This window comes from Tripterygium wilfordii, chromosome 12 (genome assembly GCF_013401445.1).
Source record: "Tripterygium wilfordii isolate XIE 37 chromosome 12, ASM1340144v1, whole genome shotgun sequence".
Taxonomy (NCBI): Eukaryota; Viridiplantae; Streptophyta; class Magnoliopsida; order Celastrales; family Celastraceae; genus Tripterygium; species Tripterygium wilfordii.
In genome coordinates, this window is record NC_052243.1 from 12640670 (window position 1) to 12664681 (window position 24012).

General features: G+C 37.7%; 4 protein-coding genes across 5 annotated transcripts; 3 read left to right on the forward strand and 1 right to left on the reverse strand.

Moving 5' to 3' along the window:
• The first annotated feature begins 3235 nt into the window (after positions 1 to 3235).
• Positions 3236 to 4785, forward strand: LOC120010588. Its single transcript, XM_038861367.1, has 5 exons — positions 3236 to 3289; positions 3391 to 3927; positions 4002 to 4097; positions 4526 to 4717; positions 4768 to 4785. The coding sequence occupies exons 1-5, from the start codon at positions 3236 to 3238 to the stop codon at positions 4783 to 4785; spliced, it is 897 nt and encodes a 298-aa protein (XP_038717295.1).
• An 866-nt stretch (positions 4786 to 5651) lies between these two features.
• Positions 5652 to 6485, reverse strand: LOC120010589. The gene has a single exon (XM_038861368.1). The coding sequence runs from the start codon at positions 6483 to 6485 to the stop codon at positions 5652 to 5654; it is 834 nt and encodes a 277-aa protein (XP_038717296.1).
• Positions 6486 to 11576: 5091 nt separating this feature from the next.
• Positions 11577 to 15316, forward strand: LOC120010156 (pre-mRNA-splicing factor 38). The gene is made up of 6 exons (XM_038860866.1): positions 11577 to 11898; positions 12730 to 12851; positions 13017 to 13107; positions 13529 to 13652; positions 13781 to 13851; positions 14676 to 15316. The coding sequence occupies exons 1-6, from the start codon at positions 11609 to 11611 to the stop codon at positions 15064 to 15066; spliced, it is 1089 nt and encodes a 362-aa protein (XP_038716794.1). The 5' UTR covers positions 11577 to 11608; the 3' UTR covers positions 15067 to 15316.
• A 945-nt stretch (positions 15317 to 16261) lies between these two features.
• Positions 16262 to 23778, forward strand: LOC120010967 (eukaryotic translation initiation factor 3 subunit A-like). Of its 2 annotated transcripts, XM_038861938.1 has the most exons (14): positions 16262 to 16366; positions 16956 to 17021; positions 17334 to 17815; positions 18423 to 18638; positions 18717 to 19085; positions 19173 to 19202; positions 19896 to 20123; positions 20415 to 20576; positions 21081 to 21302; positions 21403 to 21612; positions 21688 to 21894; positions 22150 to 22230; positions 22399 to 22600; positions 22987 to 23778. In XM_038861938.1, the coding sequence occupies exons 2-14, from the start codon at positions 16976 to 16978 to the stop codon at positions 23418 to 23420; spliced, it is 2889 nt and encodes a 962-aa protein (XP_038717866.1). In that variant the 5' UTR covers positions 16262 to 16366; positions 16956 to 16975; the 3' UTR covers positions 23421 to 23778. The 2 variants fall into 2 exon arrangements, with proteins under 2 accessions (XP_038717866.1, XP_038717865.1); XM_038861937.1 differs by lacking the exon at positions 16262 to 16366 and having other exon boundaries at positions 16383 to 17021.
• The last annotated feature ends 234 nt before the right edge of the window (positions 23779 to 24012 follow it).

Sequence of the window (24012 nt, forward strand, 5' to 3'; positions counted from 1 at the left end):
CTCCTTCGCTCCCCTGTAATAGGCCTTTTATGGGAGATGTATGGGTAGTCGATATTGATTCTTAGGCCTTTTATGGGAGATGTATGGGTAGTCGATATTGATTCTTAGGCCCGGAAAACACGTACTAGGTGCATGAGATATTTTCATTTGTTTTTTTTGTCAAAAATATTTATACGCCACCTGATTGGTTCCTCCGTGTCACATGAGTTGAAAACTTAAAAGCGTTTTCTTCAGGGGGAAAACGCACCGTTTTGGTCTATCCCTCATATCCTAGGGGTTTTTCGGAAAAGTAACACTTTTTTAAACCAAATTTTGAAAACTAACCCACTTTTTTAAAAACATGAAATCTAACACTTTTTTGAAAGGAATTATCTCAAATACCCTTATTCCACATTGGAACGACATAGTTTTGGTTCAAAGGCCGGCCTCCACTTCCCGCGACATCCTTCACCTTCTTCTTTCTTCTTTAACGTTCTTTTTCGACGATTTCCGATAGTCTCCATTCTCGAATACACTGTCATATACGATTTCTGTGACATTCGACCTGGTACAGCATGGGTATGTTATGTATTATTTAGTGTTGTATTTGTGTTTCGTTCCAGTAAGCAGTGATCACGGTTTGTGTTTTTGATTTTATCAGTGGTGGGTGCTTAGGGTTTTAGTTTTTCCTGCTATAGGGTTTCCATATTTCATTAGCGTTTATGGGTTTAGGTTTCCAGTATGTTGTTAGTGGATTTGGGTATGATAGGTTGGTGTTCGAGTTTTATGATTTGATGTTCGGGTAAATAGATTATCCTGTTTGAGGATTTGGGTTTGACTGTTCTGTTCGAGTAAATATGGTTTACTGTTCGAGTTTTATTGGTTGATGTTCGAGTTTTCTGGGGTGACTGTTCGGGTAAATAGATTATCCTGTTTATATATTTGGATTTGAATGATCTGTTCGAGTAAATATGGTTTACTGTTCGAGTTTTCTGGGTTGACTGTTCTGGTAAATAGATTATCCTGTTTGAGGATTTGGGTTTGACTGTTCTGTTCGAGTAAATATGGTTGACTGTTCGAGTATTTGGCTGTTCTGTTCGAGTAAATATGGTTTACTATTCGAGTTTTCTGGTTGATGTTCGAGTTTTCTGGGTTGACTGTTCGGGTAAATAGATTATCCTGTTTGGGGATTTGGGTTTGACTGTTCTGTTCGAGTAAATATGGTTGACTGTTCGAGTAAATATGGTTGACTGTTCGAGTATTTGGCGGTTCTGTTCGAGTATTTGGCGGTTCTGTTCGAGTAAATATGGTTTACTGTTCGAGTATTTTTATTTGACTGACTGTTCGAGTAAATATTGGTTTGATTGTTCGGGTAAATATGGTTTGATTGTTCGAGTAAATATTTGTTTGATTGTTCGGGTAAATATTTGTTTGATTGTTCGGGTAAATATGGTTTGATTGTTCGAGTAAATATTGGTTTGATTGTTCGGGTAAATATGGTTTGTTGTTCGAGTATTTGAGTTGGATTGTTCGAGTAAATATGATTTACTGTTCGAGTATTTTAGTTTGACTATTCGAGTATATATGATTTATTGTTCGAGTATTTTAGTTTGGCTGTTCGAGTATTATTAATTTTGTGTTTTAATTAATTGTCCCATGTAGACTATCTGATAAGTGAGGAGCAACATTTCCCCGCCCGGGTAACCACATTTTCAAACATATCAGTTGTTACCACTTCAATTAAATTGAAGTTGAATGAGGAGCAACTTGAGGTTTTTAGGCAATCATGCTTTGGCATGATGCTGGATGTACATGACATCAGTTGTTCTTCACAACTGATACACCAGCTTCTACTACGTCAAATTGTTTCTCCCCAGGGTGATTTTGGAGAAAGATTGCATTTCAATATTGGTGGAAAGAAGTGCACATTTGGTATTGAAGATTTTGCGATTATCACCGGACTATTATGTACAGAATCTGTGCCCGATGTGTCAAGTCTGGTTGATACATCTGTTAATAGGCTAAAATCCCTTTATTTTGAAGAAAAATGTGGAAAGGGCAAGGGTAAGGGGAAGGGGACCAATGTAAGCAGAGCTGAGCTGGAAGAGGCATTCGATAAATGTGATAATGCTCATGATGCTTTGAAGTTAGCTTTGGTGTATTTTGTTGAGTCTGTATTGATGCCTAGAGAGAGAAGAAATGCCATTAATATTAAGTGGCTCCAACTTGTGGATGATTTGGATGCCTTCAACCAATATCCATGGGGAAGCGTTTGCTACGAACGTACTGCTACCTCTCTTGCATGTGCCATGATTGGAAGGGCTGAAAAATACTTGAGTAAGGGTAAGGCAAAGGAGACATACAACCTTTATGGAATGCCAATAGTACTCCAGGTAAAAAAAAAAAAGATCATTCTATTTGTGTTCTGTTTATTATTTATTGTAATAATAGTTTACCAATATTTTTTTTGATTATTTGAAGATTTGGGCGTATGAAATTGTACCCATTATAGCCCAGAGGTATGCCACCAAATGTGGTGAAACACACCCCAGAATACTCAAGTACTCAGGGAATCAAACCCCTACTTCAGATGACATCGTGTCAGATGTATTTGAACTGATAAAGGTTAGTGAAGTTAAAATGTTTAATAAAATTTGTTGTTCGGGTAGTTTTAGTCTTATGTTCGAGTATTTGTAGTTTTATAGTTGAGTATTTATAGTAACATGTTCGAGTAGTTGTAGGTTGATGTTCGAGTATTTGTATTTTGGTGTTCTAATTTCACTCATCACTTTGTTTTAATCTTCACAGATTGAGGTTCATGATGCTCTAGTGCCAACGGAGGCTGAGCTGGAGAAGGATTATGTTAGGGAGGTTATGAAGAGAATTAAGAAAAGAGAAATTAAAAGAAGCAAAGATAAGTCTGAAGAAGATGAAGAAGAGAAACAGAGAAAAGAGAGAAGAACTAAGAGAAGGAGGGATTACAATGTTAATGTTGAAGAAAAAATGAGAAAAGAGAAAAGAACAAAGAGAAGGGATGATCACATCGAGCATGCACATGCACATAAAGCTGGAGGGAATTTGATATTGAAGGCCAAGTTCGATGCCATAGAGCAGAAGTTGGGAGAGCATGGTGGTCAACTTTTGGACATGAAAAAGGAAATTGTTGAAAGCATTACTGGTTTTTTTGAGACTACCAAGGCAATTTACGAAGGTCTGGCAGTGTTAAAAGGAAATTGGGAGAAAAAGGAGGATAAGGATGGAAATCAGGATGAAAAGGATGAGAATGAGGATGAGGGAAAGGATGATGAGGGTGAAAAGGATGACGAGGGAAAGGATGACGAGGGAAAGGATGATGAGGGTGAAAAGGATGACGAGGGAAAGGATGAGGGTGAAAAGGATGATGAGGGAAAGGATGATGAGGGTGAAAAGAATGATGAGGGAACGCATGATGAGGATAAAAAAGAGGACCAGGAGGAAACGTATGATGCGGATAAAGAGGAGGAGGACAATGAGGGAAAGACAGTTTCCCCTGTTAGACATGCCGATGATGTTGAGGATGCAGCCGTAGTTGCTGGATTGATGGATCTCACAGAACAAGTGTTTGAACAGCCAATGACAGACAAAAGTTCAATTGGAGTTGAAGAGATTCCAAAAGCCAAGTACACATTTACACGGGGAAGAAAAAGAGGTTCCACATCGAGACGTGTAAATATATATAATCCAATGCGAACAGAGTGTCAATCACAAGAAAGAAGCACCAACCAAAATATTGATGGTCCTTGGCCAATCAATTTAAAGAGGTCGTATTCGACTCTTTGGAGACAAGGATTTGAAGCATGGGTAAGAAACAGGGCTGAGGATACATCTTATTTGGTTGTTGGTGGAAAGAAGTTATACAAAAATTGGTTTATCAACGCAATGACACCCGATTACTGGTTGACAGACCAGGTAACATATATATAACCATATTTAAAAAAAAAATTATTCGTAATAGTTACTTATATTTATCTTTGATTTTGTAGCATATGGACGTCGCAATGTACCTCCTCATGAAGAGGATCAAGCAATACCCTGCCATATTCAAGAAGAAGGTTGTGCTGTTGGACACTATATTCACTGTAAGTATTTTATATGTGTGTTCGAGTATGTTTGTTAGATGTTCGAGTTGTTGAACTTGATGTTCGAGTATATTAGTTCACATGTTCGAGTATTTTAGTCGGATGTTCGAGTAATTTTATTTCATATGTTCGAGTATTTTATTTCACATGTTCGAGTTTTTTAAGATACATGATCGAGTTTTTTAGTCAGTTGTTCGAGTAGTTTAGTCGGATGTTCGAGTATTTTATTTCACATGTTCGAGTTTTTTAAGATACATGATCGAGTTTTTTAGTCAGTTGTTCGAGTATTTTAATTCACATGTTCGAGTATTCTAGTCGGATGTTCGAGTATTTTTATTTCATATGTTCGAGTATTTTATTTCACATGTTCGAGTAGTTTAGTCGGATGTTCGAGTATTTGAGAAAAAATAATATAGTACATTTTACAGGTATCAGTTGAATCCCACTTTAATGAGTTCACTAAAGATCCTCATAATGTTGGAGAATGGGACAAACATGAAGTCTTTGAGCACTATATTTCTGGAAAAAACCCTGAAGGGTCCATACCATTGAATGGTGTAGATTACATTTACTTTCCCATGAACTGGAGAAATATCCATTGGGTTGCAATTGAGGTTGAAGTTGGCAACAAATGGATCAATGTATATGATCCCAAAATTTCAATCACCAGCAAGGAGGATTGCAATAATCATATGAAACCGTTGAGGACTATGTTGTCATACATCCTTCGTTTGGGTGGGATTGATGCAGGAGTCGCCCCATGGCCTGCTCATAGATTGCAAGTTGTTCCTCAGCAAGAGACCGGGTAAATGTTTCCAGTGTTAGATAAATTTTTCATGGTGGTTAACGTTTATATATTTTTGTAACATATATGCTATCTTATGTTTTACAGGGGAGATTGTGGGATGTTCACAATAAAATTTATAGAGGTATTGAGTGCAGGAATGCCAATACAACTTATTAATCAGACAGACATGATGTTTTACAGGAGGAAATTCGCAATCGAGTCATACGGACAACATTTTTAACTTACTTTTGTAAATATTTATTTTCATCCTATTAAATTGTATATAACTCAGTGTAATACAAATATTGGTTCGAGTAATGCAAGGTACATTTGTTCGAGTAATTACCTATTATCATCGAGTAATATACTATAATGTATATTTGTTCGAGTACTTTTCTTATTTGATCGAGTAATATAATATTCACATGTTCGAGTAACCTATTAAATGATCGAGTAATTCACATGTTCGAGCATTTGTTGAGTATATTCGAGTATATAGGTGTACCATTTAGCGTATTTCTTGGGTCTATTCGAGTAATTGGTGGCACATGTTCGAGTATTTGTTGAGTCTATTCGAGTAAATGATGGCCCATTTCGAGTAATTGTCCAAGCTATTCGAGTAAAACATTTAACTGTTGGAGTAATACATTGATTCTGTTCGAGTAATACAGTTAACTGATTAATGAATTTATCAAAAATCATAACATTAATGATGTTGGAGTCAATGCATGTTACATCTATGATGTTGGAGTCAATGCATGTTACATCTATGATGTTGGAGTCAATGCGATTGGCTCTTTGCATGTTTGACGATTATGACCTCGCTGTCGACACCGGGAACATATCCTCACTGCTATAGTTTCACCAGATGATGGGATCCTTCGTTGTCTTGGCCTCCCCCCTTGACGTCTAGTCACCGGTGGGAGCAATACGTTGTCCTCGCTAACTTTGCGTTGATCCTCAATAGTTACTGGGTATATAGCTTCAGCATAAGCTAACATTAGGGCCTCATTCGTATAGTACAGAGAACACAAGGAATTAAAAGATATGTTCCGAACTCGACATGCAGCCAATGCGTGTACACAAGGAAGTTGGTCAAGATCAAACACACGGCATGAACATGTCTTGTTTTGCAGATCAACCTGTCCATCTTGATCACCATCTCGTACATAGTACTCACTATGGCTTATCGGTTGAACATTTAGTCGTTGTGACCTATTGCTTCTCTTTCTAACTTCCTTGTCACACTCGCAACATAGGTAAGACGTGACAGATGCTGCGTTATTACGACGAGCACTGAACCATTCCTGCAATTTGGCACGCAATTGTTCAACTAGCATTGTAATCGGCAAACTTCGAGCATCTCGTAGTATAGCATTCAAGCACTCTGCAATGTTCGTCGTCATGATACTATATCTCTTACCAGAAGACAGTGCTCTAGACCACCTATGGAAACCAGCTTCAACTAAATAAGCATAAGGTCTACCTCCGTCGACATTACGCAACTGATTCATTAAATGCTCGAATTCAGATGTTCGATACACCTTAGCAGCTTTAAGATATATAGGGATGATAGATTCGTTGAACCCTTTCGCCTTCATGTTTCGTTGGATATGGACGATACATGCGCCATGAAATGAACCAGGCAATACAAGTGAAACTGCCCTATCAATGCTAGGATTTCTGTATGAAATGATACATAACCGTGAGAAGTCTTCAACTGTAATGGCATCCCATAATTTTTCAAAAAATCATTGCCAAGATGCATTATTCTCAGAATCACCAATGCCAAAAGCAACCGGATAAATTTGCTCATTTCCATCCAAAGCAGTTGCCACAAAAAGTGTACCCAAATACTTACCCTTCAAATGGGTGCCATCAACGACGATAACAGGGCGCATTGAACTATGAAATCCACGTAAGCTTGCACCAATTGCCATGAAAAAATACTTGAATCGATTATCATCATCAGACTCAATATGAGTAATTGTACCAGGGTTATTATTCTCCAATACAGCACAATAATGGGGTAAGTAAGCAAATGATTCTTCCGGTGAACCACGAAGAGAATAAAGCGCACATTCTCTAGCCCTCCATGCCTTATCATAGGTAATATTAATGCCATATTCTCTTCTAATATCCTGAATTATGTCATTTGGTCTGTAAACACGCCCAACACCTTCATATCTGGCCCTGATGCAATCACCAATCACCCTTCCTGATGCTTGCTTGTGCCCATGATTCACAAATTCCAACGAACATGTGTGAGTATCATTGAATTTTTTCACAAGAAAAAGTTCAGTTTCTTTTAGCTTTATACCTCTCATACGCCATTGGCATCCACTTGCAAGACACTCGACCACAAGCAAAGACTTCGTCGACCTCGTCACCCTGAATTGAAAATTCTTCTTAATAGCATAGAGGGATATATGCTTATGCAACTCTTTCTTGTTTGTAAAAATCACCCCCACATCAAACGTATCAGATGATTCGCTGTTGAGGTCAATAGTATTGCTCCCACTATATTGTCCATATGGAAATGTGTGTTATATACAAATTTCATGAGCAACTCATTTGAAGTTCGATCAATTCCCGTAATCTTGTATATCTTCTCCAAAAAATCCTCATAGGAAATGGACTCATTCACAACAAAACCTTTCCAGTACCACCAATGAATTTGTAAATTCCTACTGAAAATTCCCAATCTCCGCCGTATATAACAACAAGGTCAACCACACCCATTCCTGAAAAACAAAATTGTAAGAACTTGAAAACTCGAACAAACATCATAAACAACTCGAACATATATAATAGAATACTCGAACAGATATCTTCAAACACTCGAACGTATCAAAAAAAACACTCGAACAGATGGCATCTAATACTCGAACAGATATCATAAAATACTCGAACATATCCCTTCAAACACTCGAACATATCAAACAAAACACTCGAACAGATGGCATCTAATACTCGAACAGATATCCTTAAATACTCGAACATATCAAAGAAAACACTTGAACAGATATCATTAACACTCGGACAGTTATCCTAAAACACTCGAACAGATATCCTAAACACTAGAACAGATCTCCTAAAACACTCGAACAGATATCATTAACACTCTGACATATATCATAAACACTCGAACAGTTATCCTAAAACACTCGAACAGATATCCTAAACACTCGAACAGATCTCCTAAAACACTCGAACAGGTCTCCTAAACACTCGAACAGATATCCTAAACACTCGAACAGATATCCTAAAATACTCGAACATATATAATAAAAAATAAGCCATATTTTTAAATAATATTATTTGGATAAAAGTGATATTACCCTTCTCTTTAATGGTTATTAGTTGTACATTTGATTTCTATGTTTATCTTTATTGGTTATTAGTTGAGATTTAATGTTTAATATTAATTATGACGTTTCGATTTTTGATAAGCATTAAATACAGTGGAGTTAATACTTAGGATTATTCCTATATACATAGCACTATCAAACAATAAACACTCGGACAGATATCATACACACTCGAACAGATATACTATAATACTCGAACATATGTAATACAACACTTGAACAGATATCCTAAAATACTCAAACAGTTATACTAAAACACTCGAACATATGTAATATAATACTCGAACACATATCATAAACACTCGAACAGTTATCCTAAAACACTCGAACATATGTAATATAATACTCGAACAGATATCATAAAACACTCGAACATATATAATAAAAAATCAGCCATATTTTTAAATACTATTATCTGGATAAAAGTGATATTACCCTTATCTTTAATGGTTATTAGTTGTACGTTTTCCAATTTTCTATGTTTATCTTTTCAAAACGCGTGGGATTAGTTGAGATTTAATGTTTAATATTAATTATGACGTTTCGATTTTTGATAAGCATTAAATACAGTGGAGTTAATACTTAGGATTATTCCTATATATATAGCACTATCTACGGGAAAGATATACATCAACCGAAAAGAGAAATCTCCTTTTTGTATAATATGACATCCTCTCGGACTGCTGTCAACACCTTGAGGAAGGAACTGGAGGAGGCATATGAAGACCTGAAAGATCACGAAGCTAAGATTGCAGAGCTTACTAAAGCTCTCCAATCTGCTGGGAGTTCATTGTCCCAGCTCCATGAGCTAGCTGAGAAGCGAGCTATGGAGCAGGACACCCATAAACTCCAGGACTCCCTCCTTGATCTATCTGTTTTGATCAACGAGGTTTTAGATAAAATAAGTGAAAAATTGAACATCTGGAGTTAGGTTGTAATAAAAAATTTTATAAATAAAATTTATATTTCCGTTACATTATTTGTTTCATTTAATATCTGTTGTAATATTTAACCTGTTGAAATATTTACTCGAACACACATCCATAATACTCGAGCATATATCACATAAAACTCGAACATATATCAAATAATACTCGAACATATGTAACAAAATACTCAAACACATATGAAAGATACTCGAACATGTGTAACAATATACTCGAACATATATCACATATTACTCGAACATGTGTAACAAAATACTCGAACACATATCACATATTACTCGAACATGTGTAACAAAATACTCGAACACATATCACATATTACTCGAACATATATCAAATAATATTCGAACAGATATAAGTAAATACTAGAACATATATCCAATAATAGACGAACATATGTAACAAAATACTCGAACACATATGAAAGATACTCGAACATGTGTAACAATATACTCGAACACATATGAAAGATACTCGAACACGTGTAACAATATACTCGAACACATATCACATATTACTCGAACATGTGTAACAAAATACTCGAACACATATGAAAGATACTCGAATATGTGTAACAATATACTCGAACATGTGTAACAATATACTCGAACACATATCACATATTACTCGAACATGTGTAACAAAATACTCGAACACATATGAAAGATACTCGAATATGTGTAACAATATACTCGAACACATATCACATATTACTCGAACATGTGTAACAAAATACTCGAACACATATCACATATTACTCGAATCATTTAGGTTCAAATTTAATTCATAGAATTTGAAGAGTTCGAGTAGTAACCGTTTTAGCTTCCCCACGTTCTTTTAAAATAACTGCCCACTTATTAGAACGTTGTTCCTTCAACTATAAATAGGACATAGGAAGAAACTGTTTAAGGTCATCCTTTATCCTCTTAAATCAAAGATCACCCATCTCGATCTAAAATGAGTTCTTCTCATCGAACTTCTTCAAAGAGAGCAATAAATGAAGAGGAAGACCCCATTCCTCCAAAGAGAGCAAAGACTGAAGACCCGTCTTCTTCAAAGAAGACAGGGGTCCAAGAGAAAGGTTCCACTTCGACGAACACCGAGGAGCCTCAAGACCCTATCGTCGACATATTCACTGTATCTGAGGAGTTATACAGAGAAAATCCTGAGAACTCCATTGAAGGGTTGAAAGAACTACTGAAGGAAGCCGAAAGCAACCTTCAGAACGAATATGAACGTAACCAGTCCTACACGGACGTGCTCCGTTCAGTGAGGGATGCATTGATCAGAATTCGTGACAATGCATGGGGTCACGCTCGAGGCCAAAATGCTTATCGGCTACAAGAGTCCCTTTTGGACCTTGCAGCCCATGTTGGAACTGCAATGAATGACATAAACGATGTAATCCTTACATGGGCACGTTAGAGTTTATTTCACCTAATGTCAATTTTTATCAAATATTTCCTTTATCATTCTGTGAAGTCAACAAATACTCGAACATCAATAAACAAAAACTCGAACAGATATATCGATAAATACTCGAACAGATATCAACTAATACTCGAACAGATATATCGGTAAATACTCGAACAGATCTCAACAAATACTCGAACAGATATATCGGTAAATACCCGAACAGATCTCACTCGAACATATCTACAAAAATACTCGAACATCAATAAACAAAAACTCGAACATCTATCGGTAAATACTCGAACATATCTCAACTAATACTCGAACAGATATATCGGTATATACTCGAACATATCTCACTTGAACATCTATCAGTACATACTCGAACAGATCTACAAAAATACTCGAACATCAATAAACAAAAACTCGAACAAATCTCAACAAATACTGGAAGAAGAACATAAACTAAATCAAATGAATATGGTGTGTATACGATTGAATGCAAGGTAAGAGAGTTCTAACGAAGCCTATATACCATGCGAACTTAAAAATCACTCACTTGGGGTTATTAATGTCGATATAGAGCAAGAATGACGGCAGCGATGGGAACGCCGATAAGGCTGAAGAATGCCCAAGCCTAAACCCCAGACCTCTTGAAGAAACACCCGAAGATTTGGTGCGGCAAATAAACACCGGTAAATGTCAGGAATGGAGTTTCGGTAAATCGGATTTTGGTTTTTCTCGATGGGTTACGGATGTCTCTGTCTGCTGTGGGATGTGAGTGGCATTGATGTGTATTGTGGTATGTGATAAGGGTATTTCAGTCAGAAAAAAGTAAAAAAGTGTTAGATTTCATGTTTTTAAAAAAGTGGGTTAGTTTTCAAAATTTGGTTTAAAAAAGTGTTACTTTTCGGAAAAACCCATATCCTAGGGTTTCTCTTTCATTTTAATTTTATTTTATAAGGAAGAAGAGGAAGGAGGTTTTCGACAGAAATGGCGAACCGTACGGATCCCTCGGCGAAGAACATACACGGTACAAACCCGCAGAACCTGGTGGAGAAGATTGTGAGGTCGAAGATATACCAGCACACGTATTGGAAGGACCAGTGCTTTGGTCTTACGGCGGAAACCTTGGTCGACAGGGCCATGGAGCTCGACCACCTTGGTGGCACCTTCGGCGGCAACCGCAAACCCAGTCCCTTCATCTGCCTTGTCATGAAGATGCTCCAGATCCAGCCCGAGAAGGACATTGTAGTTGAGTTCATTAAGAACGACGAGTACAAGTTAGTTTCTCTCACCGAATCCTCATCTCTTGATTGAGCGTACATTTGATTTGCATCTCATTTAGCTTCGATTAATTTGTGGTTTTTCTAGGAAGTTCAATTGGGCTGTTTAAGCCAATCGAATTTTTTTGAATAGAAATTTTTTTTATGAACAGCATCAAAGAGATGCAACCCCAAACAGACCTGAAAGTCCTGAATTACATGAATTTAATACAATCGAAAAATGAAAGCAGGTTCCACTCAGCCAGAGTTAAAGCCAATCGAATTTGGGTTTTTTTGTTCATTATAAATTTTGAGGATTTCTAGTTTTTAATTGAGAATAATTTTTACTGGGATTTGGGTTTTTTTGTTTGGTTGTTGAGTATGAGAAATAGATGAGGCAACTTGGGGGATTTATTGAGTTTGGAAACTGAAGGGTGCTGCGACAGCATAACTTAGCTGGTCTAGGAGTTGTCACAGTGCTTTGTTACTTTGAGCTTGATTTCTGATTAAATTGGAAGGAACAGAGAGTTGGTGTCAGGAGTTGTATTTGTCTTGCTATGTGGTAAATTATGGTGTTACTCTATGTTTGTCACTTATCACTGGTGGTTCGAAGGCTAGTTTTCTGATGTTAATTTTAATATTTATGAGGGGATTTTGAGAATGAGTTGAACATAATTGCCTTGCATTCTTTTGCCTCAACTCTCAACCGTGTTTTTGCTGTCCTTTGTGAAGGGTAATTCGACAATTTTCCCAATGCTGCATCTGCTTGCATTATGTGTTCATGACTTGCATAGCTGCATATCCTTTAAATTTCTGAGTGACTTTCATAATTCATTGCTTTGGGTGCAGATATGTGCGGATACTTGGAGCCTTTTATCTCCGTCTTACAGGGACTGATGTGGATGTCTATCGCTATCTAGAGCCTTTGTACAATGACTACCGCAAACTGAGGCGAAAGTTGGCTGATGGACGTATGTTTTATCCCTTCCTCAGTAAATTCAACTTGTGACTTTTTGTATGAGTACTCTGTCGGTGCTGTAATCTGATTATTTCTTCACTTGCCTCTATTGTTATTTGGATGGATATCTGACTCACCTATTGTTATCTATTGTTATGTGGTCACTCTGACTGTACAGAGTTTACGTTGACGCATGTGGATGAAGTCATCGATGAGCTCCTCACAAAAGATTATTCATGTGATATTGCCCTACCTCGTATTAAGAAAAGGTTATTATCTCATCTCTACTTTGATTGCTTTCGAGTTAAATTGTTTTTGTCTGAATACTTCTGTTTACATTTAGTAAAGGTTGTTTGTCATTTGTCCATAGTTTTTTATTTGTTAATTTTGAAACTTTTATTTCATTCAAGAGCTTTTGACTTGTTTGTCATCAAGAATATGAGAATGGGTCTTTAATTTTAGATAAGTATTGTTTGTCACAAGCAATTGAAAAGGTTGAGCTACAAGTTTGCCTAACACTTTACGGGAGAGATGAGTAGGCAGGTTTGCACCTGAATGTAAAAGGAGTTAATAAGCAAGTGGAATGAACTTAGAGAGTATAAAGTTACGTAGCTTTCATCGGAAGTTTTATTTTCTTCGTCAATGTTTGTCATTAGAATTTTGTTTTGACCCCTTTTCTTGATTTTACAGGTGGACTATTGAGCAAATTGGTTTGCTAGACCCTAGGAAAAGTGTTCTGGAAGATGATTTTGAAGAGGAGGAAGAGAAAGAGGATAATGGCCAATTAGAGGATGGGTTGGAAGATGGTGAAAAGGTTTGCCAATCTATCCTTCCAATTCTGAGGACAATCTTGATTTTCTTATCTGTAATTTATAAGATTTCTCTTCCTTTTTTCGATTTGATTGGATTTTTTTTTATGATATTTTTCTTACTTCTTCATAGGATTATTACCATGGACGGAGTCCCACGAGGGAAAGAGAGAGGGATAGAAGACGTGATAGTCACAGACACAGGTAGAGTTGTCCATTCTTTATGACATTATATATATGTGGGGATGTATGGGGTTGTTAAGGAAGACCCCAAAAGTGTGTGTGCCATATTTTTTTATTTTATCATGCCTTTTTTGTGTCGAACAATCAAAACATTGTCATTATCTGATTGGTGCTCTTCAAGTTATTTCATAGAAGTGTATATCTTTATCAGCTTCGTTTCAATTGTCATTTCCTCTTTTGAGAATTTTAGATGTATTTTATAACTATCCCAAAGATGGAAAAATGGAAATTTTACCTAAATAATCATGTCATAGCTGACAACATTGTAGAGGTTTGCTGACTGGATTTATTATTCGAACTGATCTCCTCATTGACCAAGAAAACTGATTTTTCCCTTCAATTCAAGCTAGTAGATGATGGTTGGAAGCTAGCATTTAAGCATATGGAATCATATGCTGATATGATTATACTCGAGTCTTGTTATCACCTTGGCATTTAAAGCCTATGGTTAATTCAAGCTGCTTCCTAAACTAAAATACTCTGATCCTGCCAGGTTTCGCTGCACTGGCAGTGTGCAGCGAGAAGTATGATGGATCAAACAATTATTTTTTTGCAATCTAATATGCAGTTTCTTCTAAATTGGTCTCGTCTTGAACACAGCATTGAACTTCATTTTTTTTTTGTCTCTATTTAATTGTTAGTATATGTATGCTTATTTTCTAGGTGGTAATTGTTGGAATTTGTGCCACTTTTTTTTGTCCCTTCTTTGTGCAAACTCAATGGAATGATGAGAAATCTTAAAATTATTTATTGTTTTCATTCCTGTTTCTTGCCTCTTTCTATAGGGATCGAGACAATGACAGGGACTATGACAGAGAACGGGGCCGTGGACGTGAAAGAGATAGGGATAGAGACAGGGATCGGGATATCCATAGAGAAAGGGACAGGGACAGGGACAGAGACCGTTATCGTTTGAGAGAAGAAAAAGAATACGGTCGTGACAGAGAGCGAGAACGAGAGAGGGAAGGTAGAGAGCGTGAGAGGCGTGACAGAGATCGTGGTCGGCGGAGGAGTCGTTCAAGGAGCAGGAGTAGGGATCGTAAGGACCGAGGAGAGCCAAAGAAAAAGAAGGAGAAGAAAGAGAAGAAGGATGATGGCACTGATCATCCAGATCCTGAGATTGCAGAAGCTAACAGACTCCGTGCATCCCTTGGATTGAAACCGTTGAAATTGTAAGCACCATGAATCATAGAACTATCTGGGCATTTCACTATTTAGTAGACAGGGAGGCGACTGCAACCAAACAGTTTTTGAATATTTATTCCATCATTTTTGTTTGTTACCTTCTATTTGAATCTCAGTGTAGGATGTAGATATTCTTAACTAGGCTGACTGTCATCTTAAACTGTTAATCTTGCATTATTTTTTTCCCTGTTGTAATGAGATGATGTTCACGAGCTAGTTTAGTGGCTTGCACTACTCACCATCAAGATCCTCTTCTTGCACAGTTCCTTATCTCTGCTTCTCCTCCACCAACTCCTACTAGCCTCTTACCTCCATCTTTCTCAGCTAGTTTAGCAGCTTCCACTGCTGGAAGTACTACTGCAGATGCTAGCAGTTTCAACATTACTGCCAGAACAAGTGCTCTTCTTATTAACTTTCTTCTCCTTAACAATACTCAGCACAATTTTTCTCTCTTATGTTCATCATATCTAGCGGCCTCCAAGTATAGTTTCAATGTGTGCTCTTGAACATTGAAGGTAGCAGCTGATCTTGATGACCCATCTCATCTTTTGATGGTTTCTTGGTACCAAAGACACTGGAGAAGAGAGAACTCAAACCCCTTTTCTTTTTCTTCTTTCTTGGTTGTTTTGCTCTGATTATGAGCAGTCTCATTACTTTCACTGCAGCCTCCACCTAGATTGCTCTTCCTCATCTGTATTGTCTTCATCAACTACTTGGGAATCTTGACTCTAATCTTGTCTGTATCTCTCTCCACACTAATCATCTCTTCTACCTCAAGTGCTTGAAGACTTATTGGGCTATAATTGAACTTTTTTTTTTGTTGGGGTAGATTTTTGATTCTCACAATTAAGAAGTGATGAGTTTATACCATTTGATAAAATATTCATAAGAGCCTACTCAACTATAAAAGGGAGATAAGGAAAAGAGGTTTATTGATAAAAAAAGTTTAAAACCCTTAACAAGGATTCACAATAATAAGCTTGCTTAGGGCCCAAAACCATATTTGAATGGGCCACCCAATTTCAAACCAATAAAAGGGCCAAGTATTGGGCTAGACAAGCCCAACATGTCTCGGGCCAGTTGGATTTTATTTTCCTTGCATTGTGTGGAGACCGAGATTCAGTTAAAACTGAGACCCCCAACTTCTACACTCGTGACTCGACATATACATATCAGCTCTGTGTCTTGTTTTGCGAAAATACACTAAAACCCTAGGCTTCTCCGTTATCGTCGTCTTGTCTTCTAGAGCTGCAACATAGACGTGGGGCGCCCGCTGGGAGCTGTGTCTGAGGTGCTCGCTTCAATTCGTCATGCCTGTCGAACCTCTCTTTTACACTCACATTTGAATTACATCTTTCTCCAACTGTATCTATATGTGTGTAGGATTTTGGGCCGTATTAATGCTTTGTCTAATTTGATTGTCCAATCAATTTATGTTTCGTAGATCTAGGGTTCGTGACTGTTTGATTGAGGGCATGGTGGAATTTTTTTTTTGCTGCAAATTGGAAATTCGGTGTAAATATCTTCAAGGGCAGTGATACAGTGTCCGATTTGCTTATTGCTCGCTAAAGAGTGATGTGGTCGCTCGATCTGGCTGGATCAATTTTTCTGTTTGGACGGAAAGTTTTTGAGTTCTTATTAATGTAGATGCATGATTGAGATACTTAGTTATATGCTTAGTTCTTTATTTTTTTGGCTTTTCGAAAATCTGATTGATATTGAGAGAATTCGCAACATAAATTTAGTAGATTTTCTTTTTTGATTTTTTTTTTATATTTTCTTATGCTTAACTTCCATAGTTGAATATTTTATTTGTTGTGTATGGATAACTATATGTTTGCTTGATTTCTAACATGATCGTTGTTCTGTTCTGGAGGCAGGGTTGAGATCTCATTGAATCATGTCAACTTTTGTGAAGCCAGAGAACGCGTTAAAGCGCGCAGAAGGTGACGGGATATTACTAACCTTTATTGCTTTCTTATTTCTTTATATGAATTTTGGTGTCCTCTAGTTTGATGACTAGAAGCCCGAGTCTTTGTTACTAGGGTTGGTTTAGGATTTAATTTGAGCAAACAATGCAGTTCATTCAAGGCTGCTTCTTCCTTCCCTTTTCTCTTCTCGAATATTTAGAATTTTTTGTAGTCTGCTCTACATGTAGGGGAGGTGGTCCTAGTTAACAAAGGCCAACATGCATTCATTCGTCCCCTTTCTGGTTTCATTTTTCATTCTGAACTTACTTTGATAGCTCATTGATGCAGAGTTAATAAATGTTGGGCAAAAGCAAGATGCATTACAAGCTCTGCATGATATAATCACCTCAAAGAGATACCGTGCTTGGCAAAAGACACTTGAAAGGATTATGTTCAAGTATGTGGAGCTTTGCGTTGATATGCGGAGGGGTAGGTTCGCCAAGGATGGTTTGATTCAGTACCGCATTGTGTGCCAACAAGTGAATGTTAACTCTCTGGAGGAAGTCATCAAGCACTTTATGCATCTCTCCACTGAGAAAGCCGAGCAGGCCCGTAGCCAAGCTCAAGCCCTAGAAGAAGCTCTTGATGTTGACGACCTTGAAGCAGATAAAAGGCCTGAAGATCTTATGCTGAGTTATGTTAGTGGAGAAAAGGGAAAAGATAGGTCTGATCGTGAACTTGTTACTCCATGGTTCAAGTTTTTGTGGGAGACCTATAGAACGGTGCTTGAAATATTACGAAACAACTCAAAGCTGGAGGCACTATATGCGGTATTTCCCATTTAATGCATTTTTTCTCCCTCTTTTTAGCATTCACAAATCTAAATGCCTTTGAACTTCATTATGAAGATCCTCTGTGTAACTTTACACGTTTTAGGGTGTAAAGGGATTTTGCACAAATTATCACGTAAATCTGTGTTTTGTTGGAATGCTCTGAATTGTGGTTCTGCAGATGCTGTAAAGGCCTAAAGGGCTCTACACAGCCTGCTCCTCTTAAAACCTTATCCCCAGACAAGTTTTGGGACCTCGGTATTTGGTTTGAAATAGTTGAGAAAATAAATTGGTATTACATGTAAGTGACAGGTCATAATTGTAACAGTATTGGGCATTTGGGCTACAATTTTTTTTCTCTCAAGAGTATTGTATTTCGTGTTACCATTATCTTCATTATTATATTGTTGTTTCTGTTGAGAAATTTGGTACCTTATTCCTTCTGTTTTCTCGACGATGGCTCGTAGTCAAGTATTTTGTCAATTTGTCTGTTCTGGTAATGGTGTTGTCTGTATCAAAACTCGTCATCTACAAGTTGATATTTAGAAATTGAGGAATTTATATAATGTAAGAAAAATGGACAGCTGATTGGTCTTTTCTTTTGCAGATGACAGCACACCGAGCCTTCCAGTTCTGCAAGCAGTACAAACGTACAACAGAATTCCGGAGGTTATGTGAAATAATCAGGAATCATCTAGCAAACCTTAACAAGTACAGAGACCAAAGGGACCGACCTGACTTGTCTTCTCCAGAGAGCTTGCAACTATACCTTGATACAAGATTTGAGCAGCTGAAAATTGCTACTGAACTCGAACTGTGGCAGGTATCTAAACAAAAATTGTAGATATACCAACCATTTATTTCTTTAGAGAGACTTTGTCACAATCCTTTGTTTCTGCAGGAAGCTTTTCGCTCTGTAGAGGATATTCATGGGTTGATGTGCATGGTTAAGAAAACCCCCAAGGCATCCCTGATGGTGGTTTATTATGCGAAGCTTACGGAAATATTCTGGATTTCATCTAGCCATCTTTATCATGCATATGCATGGTTGAAGCTGTTCACACTTCAGAAAAGCTTTAATAAGAACTTGAGCCAGAAAGATCTTCAAATGATTGCATCATCTGTTGTTTTGGCTGTGCTTGCTGTGATCCCCTACGATAAAACCCGTGGTGCCTCCCATTTGGAACTTGAAAATGAGAAAGAGCGCAACTTGCGGATGGCAAATCTCATAGGATTCAATCTAGACCCAAAACTTGAGAAGCGAGAAGTGGTAATGCATTATCATCGTCGCCATGTTATTATTATTATCATCATAAAATGCTGTTTTTTTGTCTGACTCCTTGTCTCCCTTTTCCAGCTGTCCCGGTCGTCGCTCCTCTCAGAATTGGTGAGTTTGAATGCTCATTTTACTTTTTTTATTTTATTTGCTCTACCCTTATCTCTATGCTCTTCTTGAGCAACTTGTGGATAAGTGTTTCAAAGTATTAATCATTCAAGAAGTAGATTCATTTCTTCATTGTTAACCTTTCCTCTTTTCTTAGTTTTACCTTGTGAACTGTGAGTTGTCCATTTACTTCAGATTGTAATAGTCAAAATTGTGCAAGTGTAAGAAGCTGGCTACCATGAGGCATAAGACTTTCTCACTGGATAAAATTATTTGCCGTGAAGAGAGGATTTTTGTTTTCTACCAAAAGATTAAAAAAACTTATGATCATATCACGTACTTAGTTTCATTTTTAAAAAGAAAGAAGTTGTATGAAACTCAAGATAATGTTTCGAATTTGCAGTTAAATGCCCAGTTTATCTGGGAACCTGTATATTCTGAAATTTTTTATCTTTTAATGTTTTAGCATCCACGATTAGCTAGAGTTTATTTGGATGCCATGACCATCAAAGAAATAGAAAGATTACTTTACTATTTGAAGCAAATATGAGGTGGGATCCATCATAAGACCAATTATAAACAAACCATGAGGAGTCGAAAGGTTTTGGCAGTTTGTAATTTTTCCTTGTAGGATGTCATATATTATTGTTATGTAGCTTGTGCCTGACGTTGTCTGATTTTGGTGTTGTTTTTCAGGTCACTAAAGGGGTGATGAGTTGTGCAACACAAGAAGTAAAAGATCTTTACCACCTTCTAGAGCATGAATTTCTTCCTCTAGATCTTGCATCTAAGATCCAACCCTTATTGGCCAAAATATCGAAACTTGGGGGTAAGCTTGCATCGGCGTCATCTATACCTGAGGTGCAACTTTCTCAATATCTTCCTGCCCTTGAAAAGCTGGCTACTTTGAGGTTGCTTCAGCAGGTTCAGTCTTTTTTTTCATTGCATCTTCTTTGATTATGAACACATGCGAACATGTGGCCTAGTGGTAGAGTTGTAGGAGTGCAACCTAGAGGTCACATGTTTAATTCCTGTATCTCTCCACATATTATGTGGGGGTAAGGCTCTGTACATTTTGCCTGTCTTGGCCCCATCCATTGTGGGATCCTCGTGCACGGGTGGTGTTTACCATTTTTACCTTCTATGATTATTATGGTATTCGTTATTAGGAATCTTTTTTTCCCTGATGGTTGAAAATATCTTTATGCTTTGCAGGTTTCTCGGGTGTACCAGACCATGAAAATTGAGAGTTTATCTCAGATGATCCCCTTTTCCGATTTTTATGTTGTGGAGAAAATCTCTGTTGATGCTGTAAAAAATAACTTCATAGCTATGAAAATTGATCATATTAAGGGTGTTGTGACATTTGGTCACCCGGTAAGTCACCACTTTCATTCTCTTTATGCATGTTTATGAATGTCATGAAAAGCAGATAAACCTATAACCTTTTTTGCTGGCTAATTTATATAGAATATAGAAAACTGTAAGCGCCTCATATTCTAGCTCTTATGCTTGCTATATTGATTTTCCATTCTTCATGCAATAAATAGTGGAATGGTATGGCCTATAGGTTACATATTCTGAAGTTAGTTGAGCAATCACTTGCATTTGTCATCAATCTCTTTATTGAGGGATAGTCTCTTATGATTTTCTGCCCTTTTTATGTCGTTATTTTTTACGAGCTAGAAAGTATGAATGTAAAGGGCGGATGCTATAAGATACACATGTTTTTCAGTGCTGAACTCACTCTCGCCTCCACATCTTCTCCCCTCTTACTGGGTCGAATTGTATTCTAATATAACCAAAGTATACATACGCATCCTTCTTGTCATGGTAGCTACATGCATATTTTGATGATTTAGATTGGGTTGTCTACTTCAGGGTCTAGAATCCGAAGGGCTGCGGGATCATTTGACTCATTTTGCAGAATCCTTGAATAAAGCAAGAGGCGTGATCTATCCTCCAGTTCAGAAGGCATCAAAACTTGGTGAAATTATACCTACTTTGGGAGAAGTAGTGGAGAAGGAGCACAAGAGACTTCTTGCTCGGAAATCCATCATTGAGAAAAGGAAGGAAGAGCAAGAACGTCAACTTTTGGAAATGGTATTTTCATTTGAATAGTTCCTAGAAATATTGCTTGCAGCTGCTCATTGATTGAAAATGGAATAAAATTAAACATTTTTTTACTGATTTGTCTTTTAAGGAGCGTGAAGAGGAGTCGAGGAGACTAAAACTTCAGAAGATAACTGAAGAGGCAGAGCAGAAGAGGCTTGCTGCAGAATATGAGCAAAGGAAGAATCAAAGAATTCGTAGGGAGATAGAAGAGCGGGAACATGAAGAAGCCCAAGCATTACTCGAGGAAGCTGAGAAGCGAAGTAAAAGCAAGGGGAAAAAGAAGCCAATCTTGGAAGGGGTGAGTTCAATTTTTTGGTGTGATCTTATCTATTTCAATTTTCAAGGTCAATTTTTAACAGGTGCATGTGTGCAGGAAAAGGTGACAAAGCAAACTCTGATGGAGCGGGCTTTGAATGAGCAGCTCAGAGAGAGGCAAGAAATGGAGAAGAAATTACAGAAATTGGCTAAGACAATGGATTATTTGGAAAGAGCCAAAAGAGAGGAGGCAGCTCCTTTAATAGAAGCTGCTTTCCAAAGACGATTGGTGGAAGAGAAGATGCTTCATCAACAGGAGCAGAATGTGTGTATTCCTTCAACATTTATCATATTGTGTCAATTTGCAATTTTAATAGTTTAAATATCTTCACCGTTCCATCTGAATTTATTTAGAAGTTACCCTATATCTCAGCGGGTTGTGCTTCATTCATTTCAATGCCATATTTCTTCTTGGATTTGGTTCACCGCATTTATATTTTAGGTTATATCTGCTCTTCAATATGTAATGTTGACTCATAACTTCCAATTAAAAAAATTGGTGACTCTAACTACTCTGCAGCAAGAGATTGAAACGAGCAGACAGCGGCACGATGGGGACCTTGGGGAAAAGAATAGACTGGCACGTATGCTGGACAATAAGGTCTGTATCCGTTTTGGATGAACACTTCAGTCTCACCCCGCAGATATCTGATCTTGTTGCATCTTTCCCTTTAGAGTTATGCCTTTTTTTTAAAAGTTTTTATGGGTGGTTTGGTTTGTGGGCATTTCGTTGATTTACAAAGTTAGCCTTTTCCGTTGCTGTTTACAGTTGATTTTTGAGGAAAGAGTTATAAGTCGTCGTCAAGCTGAGTTTGATCAACGAAGGGTGGAGAGGGAGGAAAGAATCAATCAAATCTTACAGGCTCGAAAGCAAGAGAGGGAGGCTATGAGAAAGAGAATATTCTTCGTGAGAACTGAAGAAGAGAGGCTGAAAAAGCTGCGTGAAGAGGAGGAAGCTCGCAAATTTGAAGGTCAGTCATTTATAAAGCACTATTTATTATATTGCATGAGAACTTTATTCAGAGGTTTCCCATATTTCTTTTCAATTTTCATTATCGTTTCTGGTACTTTACTGTGGTACTCCTTGAGATTCTTGGAATAAATAATTTTCATTGCTGATTGTCAGAGACACATTCTCCCTAGTCCCCAACTTCTGGCAACAACTATTAGTCCAAGATATTATTTTTTAGATTCTTGCTCTGACAATGCCAAGTTAGCTTTTTTAATAATGCAGGAACTATTATGATTTGTCTGTGATCGTCCTTTGTTTAGTGGTGGAGTATTTCTTTCCCTGGATGGTTCCTATGACTGTCCTCTTAACATATTTTATTGATGTGCTGTACTTTGGAATGCGCAGAGGCTGAGAGACAGAAGAAGGAAGAGGCTGAACGCCAGGCTAAGTTGGAGGAGATTTTTAAAAGGCAGAAGCAAAGAGACCTGGAGCTGGAGGAAAAAGAGAGGCTTAGGAAGGAAGCTCTCTTGGGAAGATCGACTGATGGGCCTTCGAGGTTCTCCGAGTCCCGTCCACTGGAAACTGGAGCTGCTGCTGCTGCTGCTTCTTCTACTCCTGTGGCTGCTCCTGCGCCCGGTCCTGGAAAATACGTGCCTAGGTTCCGGCGGGAAAGAGTTGATGGTGGAGGGCAGGCCCCACCTCCAGAACCTGATCGATGGGGCAGCCGGTCAGATGATCGTCCCCCACAATCCAGTGATAGATGGCGCAGCGATGACCGTAAACCATCATACGGTAGCAAGGGTTGGTCATCATCCAGGGGTGCTCCTCGTGACCGCTGATCACATTAGTTTTGCAGATTTTTGTTCTGTTTGTCTAGGTGGCTGTCGTGTTTGACGATTGAAGTAGAACTTGTCTGGGAACCCGAGGAATAATTAGCGATGAAGACATGAAAGTGAATGGCAGAGTTATAGTCAGTCAGTCCGGCCGGCCTGAGAAATATTCATAGTATGTTTTTTGGTCAGGCTTGAGCTTGAGAGGGAATTGTTTAATCTCTTTTTCCCTTGTGAAAATCTGTTAGGATTATTCTTTTTGCGTTGTTGGAATATATTCCTTGTGATTCAAGCTACAAATAAATGCTAAGAAAGTTCATGGTAAACTACTATTTCTACTTTAGAGTACAAGTCTTTATGGACGTTGCATGTGCTGTTATTGTCAAAATTTGTTTGTGAGCAGCATTTTGTGAAACACATGCAGGTTTCATAATACACCGTTGGGGGCAATGTTGTTCTTGTGCTTATGGCTTTGGGAATATATATCCCGAGTATGATGGAGGGCAATTAAGGGTGTTCAAATTTTTGTAGAAATCAAATGGATCGTTTAATCTATGGATTGATCGATTATTTTTGAAAATAAATTGATTTAAGTAATTGT

Excerpts from the sequence above, each read along its gene's own strand:
- LOC120010588 (XM_038861367.1), top strand. The coding sequence starts at position 3,236 with ATGGAAATCAGGATGAAAAGGATGAGAATGAGGATGAGGGAAAGGATG. Across the intron at positions 3,290-3,390 it reads TGAGGGAAAGGATGATGAGG|GATGATGAGGGTGAAAAGAA; the intron begins GTGAAAAGGATG and ends GATGAGGGAAAG. Across the intron at positions 3,928-4,001 it reads ATTACTGGTTGACAGACCAG|CATATGGACGTCGCAATGTA; the intron begins GTAACATATATA and ends TTGATTTTGTAG.
- LOC120010589 (XM_038861368.1), bottom strand. The coding sequence starts at position 6,485 with ATGAAGGCGAAAGGGTTCAACGAATCTATCATCCCTATATATCTTAAA.
- LOC120010156 (XM_038860866.1), top strand. The coding sequence starts at position 11,609 with ATGGCGAACCGTACGGATCCCTCGGCGAAGAACATACACGGTACAAAC. Across the intron at positions 12,852-13,016 it reads GCGAAAGTTGGCTGATGGAC|AGTTTACGTTGACGCATGTG; the intron begins GTATGTTTTATC and ends CTGACTGTACAG. Across the intron at positions 13,852-14,675 it reads CGTGATAGTCACAGACACAG|GGATCGAGACAATGACAGGG; the intron begins GTAGAGTTGTCC and ends CTCTTTCTATAG.
- LOC120010967 (XM_038861938.1), top strand. The coding sequence starts at position 16,976 with ATGTCAACTTTTGTGAAGCCAGAGAACGCGTTAAAGCGCGCAGAAG. Across the intron at positions 20,124-20,414 it reads CTTTGAGGTTGCTTCAGCAG|GTTTCTCGGGTGTACCAGAC; the intron begins GTTCAGTCTTTT and ends TATGCTTTGCAG. Across the intron at positions 21,613-21,687 it reads AGAAGCCAATCTTGGAAGGG|GAAAAGGTGACAAAGCAAAC; the intron begins GTGAGTTCAATT and ends GCATGTGTGCAG.